The sequence below is a fragment of the Typopeltis vanoorti genome, chromosome 1 (assembly GCF_054136105.1).
Source record: "Typopeltis vanoorti isolate ZY-2024b chromosome 1, IOZ_Tvanoo_1.0, whole genome shotgun sequence".
Classification (NCBI taxonomy): domain Eukaryota; kingdom Metazoa; phylum Arthropoda; class Arachnida; order Uropygi; family Thelyphonidae; genus Typopeltis; species Typopeltis vanoorti.
Genome location: NC_143549.1, coordinates 107329769 through 107342656, shown reverse-complemented (window position 1 = coordinate 107342656; position 12888 = coordinate 107329769). Strand labels below are relative to the sequence as shown.

The window sequence follows — 12888 nt, the reverse complement described above, 5'->3', positions numbered from 1 at the left end:
TAAGTAAGGATTTTTAGGACCAGATTCTTTATTTAAGACAAATAATTTGGAAATCATAAGAATCTAGAAAGGATCCAAGGTTTGTAGATCTGGGAAAGGCATTTGACAAGGTGTAAAGAGAACAGCTATTAAATGTTGCAGCTATATGATGTAAATGACAGCATATTGTCACATGTTTTCAAAAGTTTGAGAGTATCCAAAAGGTAAAGCCATTTTTAGCCACTTACATTTCAGTACCTATCATCTCTCTTTCTCTCTCTTTAAAAACCTAACCAGTAACACACAATTTTTAACAGTAGTCCATTCTGCACGCACGCACACACACACACACACACACACACACTTCATGCCATGAGAAAAACCTGGATTTCACATGCTTCCTAACCACACTTTTATAGCAAGCTTCCAGGGATGACCACAAGGTTCATCTCCATCAGATATCTGTAGATTTTATTCCTAAATTTGTATATTTTTGTTGTATCTCTTCTGTCTGTTCCTCAAACTTTGAACATCATATCCCTTCATTTGTTATATTTGCAATTGTATAAGCCAGTTATCATGTTTTACATGCTGCTGTTTTTTTTTTCAGCCATCTCCCTATCCCCTTGGAAAATCTTGGTATTTGCTATCTGAATTAAGTAGTCCCAATGTAGTTTTATCAGAGTTTTGTAAAGTGGAAGAAAGCGTTCTCTTTCATAGAAGTTAATGTTCTCTTTAATATTGCAGTTACACAGTATGATGCCTTAACCACCTTAGCAATGTCACCACTAATAACTTTTAGAGCACATATTAGAAATTGATGATGATCGTGTACTATAAAAAAAAAGCATTTTACTCTTCTGCATCTGTAGATAGCAGTGTATATAAACTACAGCAGTTGGTCACCAGAACTCACTTTACTTGCTTTGTATAAAGAAACAAATATCCCTTCATAACACATGAAGGAATATTTGTTTTTAGAGGCACTTGTGTTATAATAGTAATAAATAATTTTGACATGTAAAACAAGAAACATTAATAATGCTATTTACAAATATTTCAGCTTGAAACTAACATACCATCTTCAGTGTAGGAATGATATAACATTGGATTATTTAAAATGATATTAGTTTGGCTTAGCACAGCATGATGTAGATAATGACATAGAATCTTCTGGTCAGGAAACCCGATTACTTCATCATTGTTGCTTTAAATGTGAACATTTATGCATGCACATATGATGTGATATGATTATACTATTAAAAAAAATACGGGTGACTAAGGAAAATGAGACTTTCCCATATTTTTGGTAAAGAATACAATCATTCTGATTTAAGATCAGGCAGTGTGATAAGGCTTAGCACTTTCCTTAAATAAATGTCCATATTTAAAGTGACAAATGAAGTAATCAGGTTCTTGGCAAGAAGATTCTATGTTTGGTATCTATGCCATACTATGCTAAGACAGACTTTTCAGGTTTATTATAAGTGATGTATGACTAATACTGCTGTATTTCTCCTGACACACACAAAATGACCAGTTTGTCCAGAATAAAGAAGTTGGTATCTTCTTATCTTTCAAGGTGTTTACCAAGTTCACTGTGATTGTAATTTTTTTTTATTTTGGACAAACGGGTCATTCTGTAGAAAAAAAAGAAAAATACAGGAGCATTAGTCTTACATCACCTATAATAAACATGAAAAGTTTGGCTTAGCACAGCATGATGTAGATAATGACATAGAATCTTCTGGTCAGGAAACCCGATTACTTCATCATTGTTGCTTTAAATGTGAACATTTATTTAAGGAAAGTGCTGAAGCCTTAATACTGCCTGAATTTCACTTAGAATGATTGTATTTCTTTACCAAAAATATGGGAAGTCTCATTCTTCTTAGTCATCACTAGTTTTTATACCATAATCTTATGAATGAGGATGATATCCTGATGAGAATAGAAATGGAAGGGTACAGTGTTTTTTGAGAAGATAGAAAGGGCAAGAAGGAAGGGGGTGAGTGCTACTGATGATAGTAGGGGAATTATGTCCACATAAGGTAAGACTTGAAAGAGAGAAATAGTGGTAATGGTTTTGAGGCTGTGTTGTGTGAGGTGGAAGTTACAGTAAAAGATAATTAGTTGGATGTTGCTGTAGATTAGAAAATGTGGAGGGTAGTAATAAATAAATGTATAAGCAACTTAGGTTAGTGAATGGGGAAAGGAGATTTTAATTATGGTAGTATAGATTTGAATGAAGAGATAGCATTTAGGAATAAGGAAAATGAATTTCTTTAGTTCTTGAAAGAGGCAGTATGTAAAGGAGAGCATGCTAGGATGGAGAATTTTAGATCTAATAATTTCATCAGAGATGTGATTGTGAGAGTGAAGTTTTGCACTTCTCACCAGTTGGTGAGAGTGATCATGAAGTGATCACCTGGGTTCTGGCTAGCAATATGAAGACTTCTCTGAGAGATATACTTGGAATTCAAAGCTGGCAATTATAAGAAACTTAGAGGGACAGCTTGGAGCTGTAGCTTAGAACAAGGAGTTAAGCAGGAAAGAAATAAATGTTGCTTGGGAACTGACAATGAGAGATACTTAATATCAATGTATGAATATATTCTGAAGGTCAAAAGGCTGAATGGAGTAGGTGTCAAATGGATGAATGTGAGGATTAAGCATGAAATCTGGAAGAAGAAGGCAATTTTGGAGGCAGTATAAGATGAATAATGATAATAATAATAATTTGCATGAAGAGGATAAAGAGCAGGTCAGGAGAGTTACTCAGTTAGTAAGGACAGCAAAAATGCAGCACAAGCAGAAATTAGCAAATCTATTGGCAAAATAGCTAAAATTTAGACAGTCCTTCTATGTTTAAGGAACATATCTTGAGTGGATTCTAACTTATTTTTCAAAGCTTGTCCTCCTCCCAAACAAGCAATGTGATCCTTGTTATTCCAGGCAATGATCGAGCCAGGTTGGAGCTTTTTTGAGTTGTTTTTATCATGGTGCTGCTAGTGGTCCAGGAGGTGTGGTACCTTTTGACCTGGTTGGAGACATTATCTTCATGTTATCAGTGTTACATCTCTGGGGGTTCTTCTGTCTGAAGCACCAGCAATGTACCACAAGGGTAACACTACTGGCAGGTGGGGGGGGGGGGGGGCACAGGAAGACTCTCTCAATCCCCCCATAACCACAGTAATTAACTTTAATGAAATGAAAGTACATATATTTCATACTGAAAATAACAGTACATCATCAGTGTATAGAAACAAGCAAATCAAAGGAATCGGAATATAAAGTACATATAGCAGTTGGTGGTATACCAGTTAACTGCTACCACATCCAAGCTACAACACCTGCTACCATTAGAAGAAGTATCATCTCATTCCCACATATTTTCTGATCAACAAAATTTCTTATCTGTTGCCATCTACAAAAGGCAAACTGGCACCTCTATCATTAACTGGTGTTTACCAGATACCGTGTGATTATAATCTAACATACTTTGGTCAAACAGGCCATTCTGTGGAAAAAAAAGAATTAATATACATCAATATTATATCGATACATGAAGCTGCAAAAGTCTGGTCTTGCACAACATAGTATTGACACAGTATCCAGTGGGATGAAGTTCATCTTCTCCATAGAAGCAGGTTTGAATATGAATGCTTTTTCAAAGAAAGTCGTGATGCCCTTTTACATTGGCCAAATCGGAATGATTGTCTCTCTCTCTCTCCCATAATTTTGAGAGATTTTATCTTATGTAACCATCAAAAATAGTTTTAATAATATTATTTATTAATATTAATTTCTAGCATGTGGCAACAGTTTTTAATTGGTAAACAACCTACTGCTGTATGTGCTTTGTATTCCCATTCCTTTGATTTGCTTGTTTCTACACACTGATGATGTACTGTATTTTCAGTATGAAATATCTGTACTTTCATTTTATTAAAGTTAATTACTGTGGTTATGTAATTTATTGTTTATAGTCATATAAAGACAACTTGGGACCTTTAAAGGTACCACAGGTATCTTTAAAGATTATAGGCTTTGATGTTTTGGATTTGGTGGTAACTTCACAAGATGTAGTTGTTAATGACTTGTTGATACTGCCACCGATTGGTGAGAGTGATCGTGAGGTGCTTGTTTGGGAAGTGATGAAACAAGAAAAGGTTACTGCCAAAAATGAATATATGTGGAGATATATAGCAGGTGATTATAGGAAGCTCTGTAGTCCATTAGCATGTTTGGTAGATGAGCTGAGCGGAAAAGATGTTGACAATGCATGGAAATTCACAAGGCAATATCTGACAAAAGTAATGCATAATTGCATACCAAGGGTTGAGCGAGTAAGCTGTACTGGAAAAGAAATGCTATGGAGGAGGTACAAGGCAGTTGGTAGTGATTGGATCCATGAAGAGTATAAAGTGCAGACTAGAAAGGTGATGAGCATAGTAAAGAAAGAAAAGGTGCAGTATGAGAGGAGATTTTTTTGCTATATGGCAAGCAAGAGAAAGAAGAATTATGGCAGGTTGACACTGCTGGATATTCATGGCAGCAGAATAACAGTTGCAAAGGATATATTGTAATTATTAAACAAGCACTTTATCAGCATATATCCTACTGGTGTAAATTATGTAGTGCAATATATAGAAGGGTGGCAAGTATTAGGAGAATTGGAAGTGAAAGAATTAGAAATATATTAGGTATTGGTTGGGTTAGATGTTAATAAGGCTGTGGGAATGGATGAGATGACATATCACCACATATTCTTAAGGAATGTGCACCAATGTTCACTATGCCCTTGACCTTGCTTTACTGCAGGAAGTGGATGAGATTAGAGATTTGGGGGTGATGGTTAACAGTAGACCGAAGTTTAGAGGGCATATTGCTAGTGTTGCAAAGGCTGCACATCATAGCACTGCTATGATAAGAAGTACTGTAACATGTAGGGATAAGGAAGTGGTTGTGCCACTGTATAAAGCACTGTCAGTCAGAATTGGACTATTGTACTCAAATCTGGTCACTTGGTTTTCAGTGTGATGTGGAGACATTGGAGAGGTGAGTGACTAAGACAATATCAGGACTTAGATTGCTGACTATGGAGAGAGGTTGAAAAAATGTGGATGGTAGAGTTTGGATAGGAGAAAAAGAGGTGATATGATAGAGACATTTAAGTTAGTGAGAGGATTTTATCGGATTAATCCAGATGAGATTATAAAAAGAGGAGAAAGCAAGAGAGGAAAAACCAAAGGTCATCCCTGGAAGTTATGTAAGAGTGTGGTGAAGAGGAGTGTGAGGAGTAGATTTTTTTGATGGAGAATTGTCAGTGAATGGAATGCATTATCAGAATGTGTTGTTAATGCAAGGAATGTTAAGGATTTTAAGATTCGGTATGATAAATATGTTGTCAGTTGAATGAACCTCCCACAATGAGTCTGCTGATTCCATTGATGGTGCAATAATAATAATAATAATAATAACCACCACCCTTAAACACTATGTTGACAGCTCCAATCATTTTTAGAACCTCAGTTTTGATAATGTTCTTATTTTCAATCAAGGTTAATTTTCTTTTCTCATTTTCCCGTCTTGCTTATTCTGGTATAAGCTTAATCCCATCAATAGTCTCTTCAACCTTTCAAAAATTTTGTATTAATTTTTTTTCTTTTTTCGGAACACTACTGCTTTCCTGCTTAACTCTAGCACTTTATAAATCATTCCAATTCTGACAGACCTTCGAATACTGTTCTCACCTTCTGTGTGATGTATCCAAAACCTCCTGAGAATATGGTTATTACGGTCTTAGAAGACTGAAATATGAAAGTTTTGGAGAGCTTGCAAGTAACAGTTAGTTTGGAAGAAAATTGTTGATAAGAAACAAATAATAATGTAAACTTATGTATTACTATCATGTATCTTTTACACTCTTTGGAAGTACATATCAGAAATTGTTTGGGGTGATGACGAAGTGAGTTTCTTTCATTATCAAATTGACCAATTAGAGGCATTGATAAGGTGATGATACTCCAAGAATAGTATTTGTTACCTTCCAGTGTTTGCCAATCATTAAGTTGTAGGTATGATTCAGTGAATAGTTAAATAATCACCAACTTTTTAGTGTTTCTGATAAAGAAAAGCTTAATGGTCAAATGGCCATTTTTCCAATAATTGGCAATTAGTGCTATATTTATACAATTTTAATATATTGAATATGATTCTCTGTTTAATTTAAAAAAAAAATGAATAATTTTCTGTTTTCAGTGGTTTATCTTGTAATTTAATCTGCTTTTATCTTGGTTTATTTTTCCAACAATTTTTGAATATTGGATGTGTTTTTATTCATTTAAAGCAAGTGATTTTCCAAATGATTTGTAATTATGAAATTCCAGAAACATCACTTAATGAACGTGATAATGAATCTGAATTTTTTTACAAATAAATGTAAAACAAACAAAAAAAACTGTAAAAAATATAAAATAAATGTAAAGATTAGCTAATTTTCTTTCATAGGAATTTTGGGATCAAAATACATTTATTGGATGCTTTTATTTAGATAATATAATATGGTTTTATTGTTAAATTCTTCATTATATTAACATCATTGAATTAATGATATATTACTCATATGTCTTGCTGCATTATATATATATATATATATTCTGTTCCTGACTTAAAATAATATTAGAAATATGGCAGAATGTTATTTTTAGAAAGACAAAGATTAATAATCATGTGACTTAACTTTGGGGTTTTTAATTAATTTAAATATTCAAAATATATATATACTTCATTATGTGCAGCATATGAACGTGCAGGTCATGCTCGTCCAGCTTTAACAGCTCATACATTCCAGCCATTTGGACCAGAACCATTACAGGGAAATATTGGGACCAGTGACAGTGCAAGTACTTTAATGTCTACATCAGAAGAAGATATCTTACATGGACAGCTTAAAGATAGAATCACGAAAAAAGGAGGAAATGGTGGGAAAAATAATGAGGAGCCTCCTAACACTCCTGTCCATGCAATCCCCCCTGTACCTGAAAGGTAATTTCTTCTACATATCTTGACTGCATGTATTGAGAAATCTATGATTGAGAAATTTGATCAGAATATGAGAAATAAATACATACATACTGTATGTGCACCTCCAAAAACAAATAAGGAAATGATTCCTTACATGTTTTTGTTAGGAATTGAACTGTCATAGAAAAAAAAATTCTTTAATATCATTCTTATATAACAAAGCCATTCATTCTTATGACAATTTGTGTCTATTTTTTAGTTGGAATTTATTCCATTGTTTAATTTTGCCATTAAAATTATCCAGTAGAAACTAAAATTGAATTGACTCTGAATTTTAATAGAGATTCTAAATATTAAACTTAACTAAACTGAATGCCAATGGTATAAATGTACTACAGGTTTACAAAACTTTTTTTTTTGGGGGGGGAGCAACATAAGAAAGAAAGAAAGCTGTCTTATTGTAGCAAAAAATAAAATAAAAATCATTCATTGGCTAGTTATTTACACTTGGTGACATATGCATAACTAGCCAATGAATTATTATTATATTATATAGAGGTATCCCCATAGAGTCAAAAGATTCATTGTGGAAGATCCATCATTCACACACACACACACACACTAGCCAGTATTCATGCAATACCTATCATACTTCTCTTAAACTTGTTCACAGATGAAGTGCTCACAATCATCTTCCACCCATTCATCACCTTCCAAGCAAAAAAATCTAGTCCATACACCCTTGCTGACCACACTCTTACTCAATTTCCATGGTTACCTTTGGTTCTCTTCCTTCCTGCCAATGTATTGAAAAAATTCTTCAGCATCAGTCCTATAAAATCCTTTTAATAAATTATATGCTTCTATCATCTCATCTTTTTCTCCTATCAGTCTATTCTCATAGGGAACATTCCATAGACCTGCACAACTTTGTCACCTCGGGACACTACTTCTTCATCCCCACAGAATCCAGGTGGTCCAGATGTGGCCTTATATATAGGGGAACAATAACCTAATAGTATCTTCAACAATTACATAATCTGCTGTACTGTTTTGGCTAGCTTTGCAATATGCCCTCTAAACTTTAACTCCCTATCCACAATCAGTCCCAAGTCTCTCCTGCACTGATCAGTTTCTGCAGTTCAGTCTCATCATTATAGTACACATCTTGTAATCTCTTCCCAGAGTGCATCACATTACACTTAGCCACAATAAACTGACAGCCATAGGGGAAAAATATGAGACATGATAGAAACATAATTTATTAAAGGGATTTTATAGGACTGATGCTGAAGAATTTTTTCAATACTTTGTCCATACTGCTAATCCATTTAAATCTTCCTGTAATCTCTCTGCATCACCTTCATTTGCCATTGTTATTCCCAGTTTAGCATCATCAGCAAGCAGATGAATATTTCCTGTCACATCGTTTCCAATCTCATTGATATACAAATTAAACAACAGAGGACCAAGTACTGAGTTCTGTGATATGTCACCAGTAATCTACCTTCTGCTGGACTCAACCCCTCCATAAACCACTCTTTGATGTCTGTCCATCAGCCACCCTCAAATCCAAATGACCAGATTAATATATCCATCCAAATTTTCTCCAATTTATGCAACAGAGTTATATGTGGGATCTTATCAAATGACTTTGTAAAGTCTAGAAATATCACTGAGTAGCCATTTTCCTTATCCAGCTACATTTTCTTTCTTTTATTCAAGAAAAAATGAAAGAGTTTGAGAACAGGAACCAAACCTTGGAGATTCAGTGGCAAGCCCTGAAAAAAAAAAAAACACTGATTGATTCAGCCAGAGAGGCATGTGATAAATTTGTCTGCAAGGATAGAAAAATCAGAACTCCATGGTGGACACAGGAAATTAAAGAGGCAGTGGAGGAAAAGAAGAAAGCATATCAAAAGTTCCTGGCAAATAAATCAGCTTGTGCTCTTAGAGAATACAAGCTAAACACTGTGTAAAACTAACTAAACAAAAGTCATGGGAAGACTTTGGCAAGAACATAGAAAATAAATATCAAGAAGGTGGCAAAATATTCTGGAGGTTGTTGAAGAAGCTTAGAAATGGAGGAAAGAGTGCTGTAAAAGGAGTTAGAGATGATAAAGGTGATATGAAAAAATGGGAGAAAAAGATATCTTTGAAGTATGGAGTAATTACTTTGAAAAACTGCTAAATGAAACAAGCAGTGAGGACAGCAATCAGGAATACATATTCATACTTGAAGTAGAAAAAGCTATCAAAGGCTTGAAATGTGGAAAGGCAGCAGGAGTAGATGATATTCAACCAGAAATGCTGAAGTATGGTGGTATAAAAGTCTTACAGTTTGGCTGCACTGCATAGTTCAGAATGCCTGGACAGAGGGGCGAATTCCAGATGATTGGAGTAGAGCTCTTATAGTACCCATAATATAAAGAGAGAAATAAAACTGAATGTGTGAATTACAGAGGTATTTCATTACTGAGTGTTCCTGGTAAGATATATGCAGGTATTATTATTTATTATTATTATTGTTCCGGGAAACTCCAAGGAGTCGACAGACTCATCGAGGGAGACCCTAACATCATGTCAAGAACAACTATTCAACATTCACACAGTATCTATCATACCTTGCCTTGAACTCATTCACGGTCGTAGCACCCACAACAGACTCTGGAAGCTTATTCCACTCATTTACCACTCTCCAAGTAAAGAACCTAGCTCTAACACCCTTGTCAACCACGCTCTTGCCCAGCTTCCATGCATGGCCCTAGTCCTCCCACCACCAGTCATATTTTCAAAAATATCTTCTGGATCAATCTTATAAAAACCCTTCAGTAATTTGAATGTCTCAATCATATCACCCCTCCTTCGCCTATCGTCCAATTTCTGCAACCCACAAATCTTCAACCTATTCTCATAAGGTTCATTCCACAGACCTGCTATCATCTTGGTCACTCGTCTCTGGACCCTCTCCACTTCCTCCCCATCACGAAGAAACCCTGGTGCCCATAGCTGGGCACAGAAGTCCAGATGGGGTCTTATCAAGGCTCGATACAGAGGAACAACAACTTGTTCGTCTCTGCATGTTGAAGTATTTTTCAGAAGCCAAGTGATTTGGTGAGCTGTTTTAGTTACTTTTGCAATGTGTCCCCTTAACTTCAATTCCCTATCCACCAACACTCCTAAATCCCTGGCCTCATCAATCTCCTGGAGTATGGTTCCACCAATGCGATATACTGCTGCTATTCTTTTCACCCCAAAGTGCATAACCTTACACTTTGCCACATTAAATTGACATCCATTTTTCCTAGCCCAGTCCTCCAAACTATCCAAATCATCCTGTAAAATTTTGACATCCTGTGCACTCACAATTGCTCTACCCAACTTTGCATCATCAGCAAACAAGTGAACACTTCCTCTCAGATCCTTTCCAATATCATTGATGAACAAATTGAAAAGCAGTGGTCCAAGAACAGAGCCCTGTGGCACTCCACTAGTCACAAGACGTCTTTTAGACTCCACTCCTGAATAAACCACTCTTTGATATCTCTCCTTCAACCACCCTCTTATCCATCTCACCAACCCTATATCTATACCCATCTGCTCCAGTTTACTGATTAGGGTTCCATGTGGTATCCTATCAAAGGCCTTGGCAAGGTCCAGTAGTATCACTGTAAACCCATTACCCCTATCCAGTTCAGCCGTTATAAAACTGTGTTATAAAACGTGAGCAAGTTACTGAGGCATGATCTACCCTTCACAAAACCATGTTGTCCTCCATACAATATCCCATTTTCATCTATCCAATCCTGTATTCTTTTCTTGACTAATTTCTCTAAGACCTTGACAATGAATCCTGATATGCTAATCGGTCGGTAATTTAGAACAGCAGTCTTGGAACCACCTTTATGCAGTGGAACCATTTTCCCCTCTTTCCACCTGCTCGGGACTAACCCCAGACCTGAGACTCAAATTAAACAAAATGGTCAAGGGTACTGACAATTCTTTAGCTGCTTCTCGTACAACACGAGCTGGTATACCATCCAATCCCATAGATGTATTGACATTGAGGTTATGCAATAGACTACTCACCTCCACTTCATTAACCACAATTCCCGTATAATCTACTGGTTTATTCGTTTCTGCAATGTCACCACCTGGATGATATACTTTTGCAAAGTGCTCACTCAGTAACTATCTCAACTGATTCAGTTACCTCCCTACCATCGGCATTCTTTAAAATCAATCTGCCATGTACATTTTTCCTTTTACTTGCTACATATCTAAAAAACTGTTTAGGATTCTCTTTAGCCTGCATGGCCAATGTTCTTTCGTAATCCTTTTTTGCTTTTCTTACCACACTCGTCACCCTTCTGGCCTGCGCTTTATACCGTTCATGTGCCTGCCGGTCACCCTTCTCCTTAAATTCCCTCCATAGTTGTTTCTTTTTTTGCAACTCAAGCTTAATGGTGTTATTCATCCATTTAACCCCTACTTGATTTATTATTCGGACTCTAGGTATACAGTCAGCCATTGCTTCATGCAAGCACTTCTTAACTACCTCCCATGCACTATCAACTTCTAGTCCTTGCAGTTGTACATGCCATGGCACTGAACCAATCAAACTCCTAAGCTTGTCATACTTTCCAGCCCGATAATTCCACATGTACCCTGTCTTAATTGAAAATTCTACACCTTTAGCCACCTCCCAAGTTAAGACCCTATGATCACTCTCACCGATTGGTGGCAATGTGGTCATATTTGTTACAGCCAAATCCTCAGATGTAATTACTAGGTCAAGCACTCTCTGACCCCTAGTATTTTCCATTACATGCTGTCGCAGATAGTTATCCCTTAATAACCGCATAAAATCCAGTTCCTTCCTCCCGTGTGTCCTCTCCTCACTCCAATCAATGCGACCATAGTTGAAATCTCCCATAATAATCACCCTCCTTCCACCCATTTCTTCTATTTGCTTGTGCATACTGTCACCACCATCTTTTCCATCACCTGGTCTATAGCAGCACCCAATTGTATATTTAGTTCTGCTAGCCACAATCTCACACCAAATGGCCTCAAATGTGCTCTTTTCTCTATCCTGCAATTCAACTTCTATTCTCCTTGGCTGGAGCTCATCAGCTGTCATCAACAATACTCCTCCCCCCATTTTATTCTCTCTGTCATTCCTGAACACCCTATACCCATCACTAGTTATATCATCTACAGTCAGCCATGTTTCACTAATACCTATAACCTGTGGTCTGGAAGTGCCAACCATGGCCAAAAACTCTTCCTTCTTGTTCCTAATACTCCTAGTATTAGTGTAGGTATACTTGAGAAATGGTTGCGAAGAATTGTGGAAGAGAAGCTTGGTGAAGAACAAGCTGGATTCTGTCCAAATAGAGGCTGTCAGGCTCAGATTTTCACTTTATGACAGATAGTTGAGAAATCAATGGAATATAACAAAGATCTGTATTTAAGTTTTGTGGATCTGGAAAAGGCATATGATAAGTTGCCAAGAGAGAAGCTATTCAAAACGCTATAGTTATATGGTGTCAATGGGGCATTATATCAAGCAATACTTAGTCTTTATTTGAGTTGTAAGTCAGCAGTTAGAAGTACAGGAAGATGGTTTAATGTTAAATCTGGTGTGAGACAAGGATGTACATTATCCCCTCTGTTATTCATTAACTATATGGATCACATTATGAAGGAAAGTGGTATTAAACCTGATATCAAAATGGAAGATATTAATCTCAGCTCTTTGCTTTATGCAGATTATGTTATACTTCTAAATAAATTTGTTACAAGTCTGCAAAATTCCCTGACTAAGTTGAATAACTGTTGTAATAGATATAGTGTGAAGGTCAGCAATAACAAGAC

General features: G+C 36.1%; 1 protein-coding gene across 1 annotated transcript in view; it reads left to right on the top strand.

The window, feature by feature from the left end:
* The window catches only part of LOC150110297 (uncharacterized), a 270355-nt gene that overhangs the window by 174488 nt on the left and 82979 nt on the right, over positions 1–12888 (top strand). Inside the window, exon 12 of the mRNA XM_090395533.1 lies at positions 6783–7029. Within this exon, the coding sequence (XP_090251659.1) occupies positions 6783–7029 (247 nt within the window). The remainder of the gene's footprint in view (positions 1–6782; positions 7030–12888) is intronic.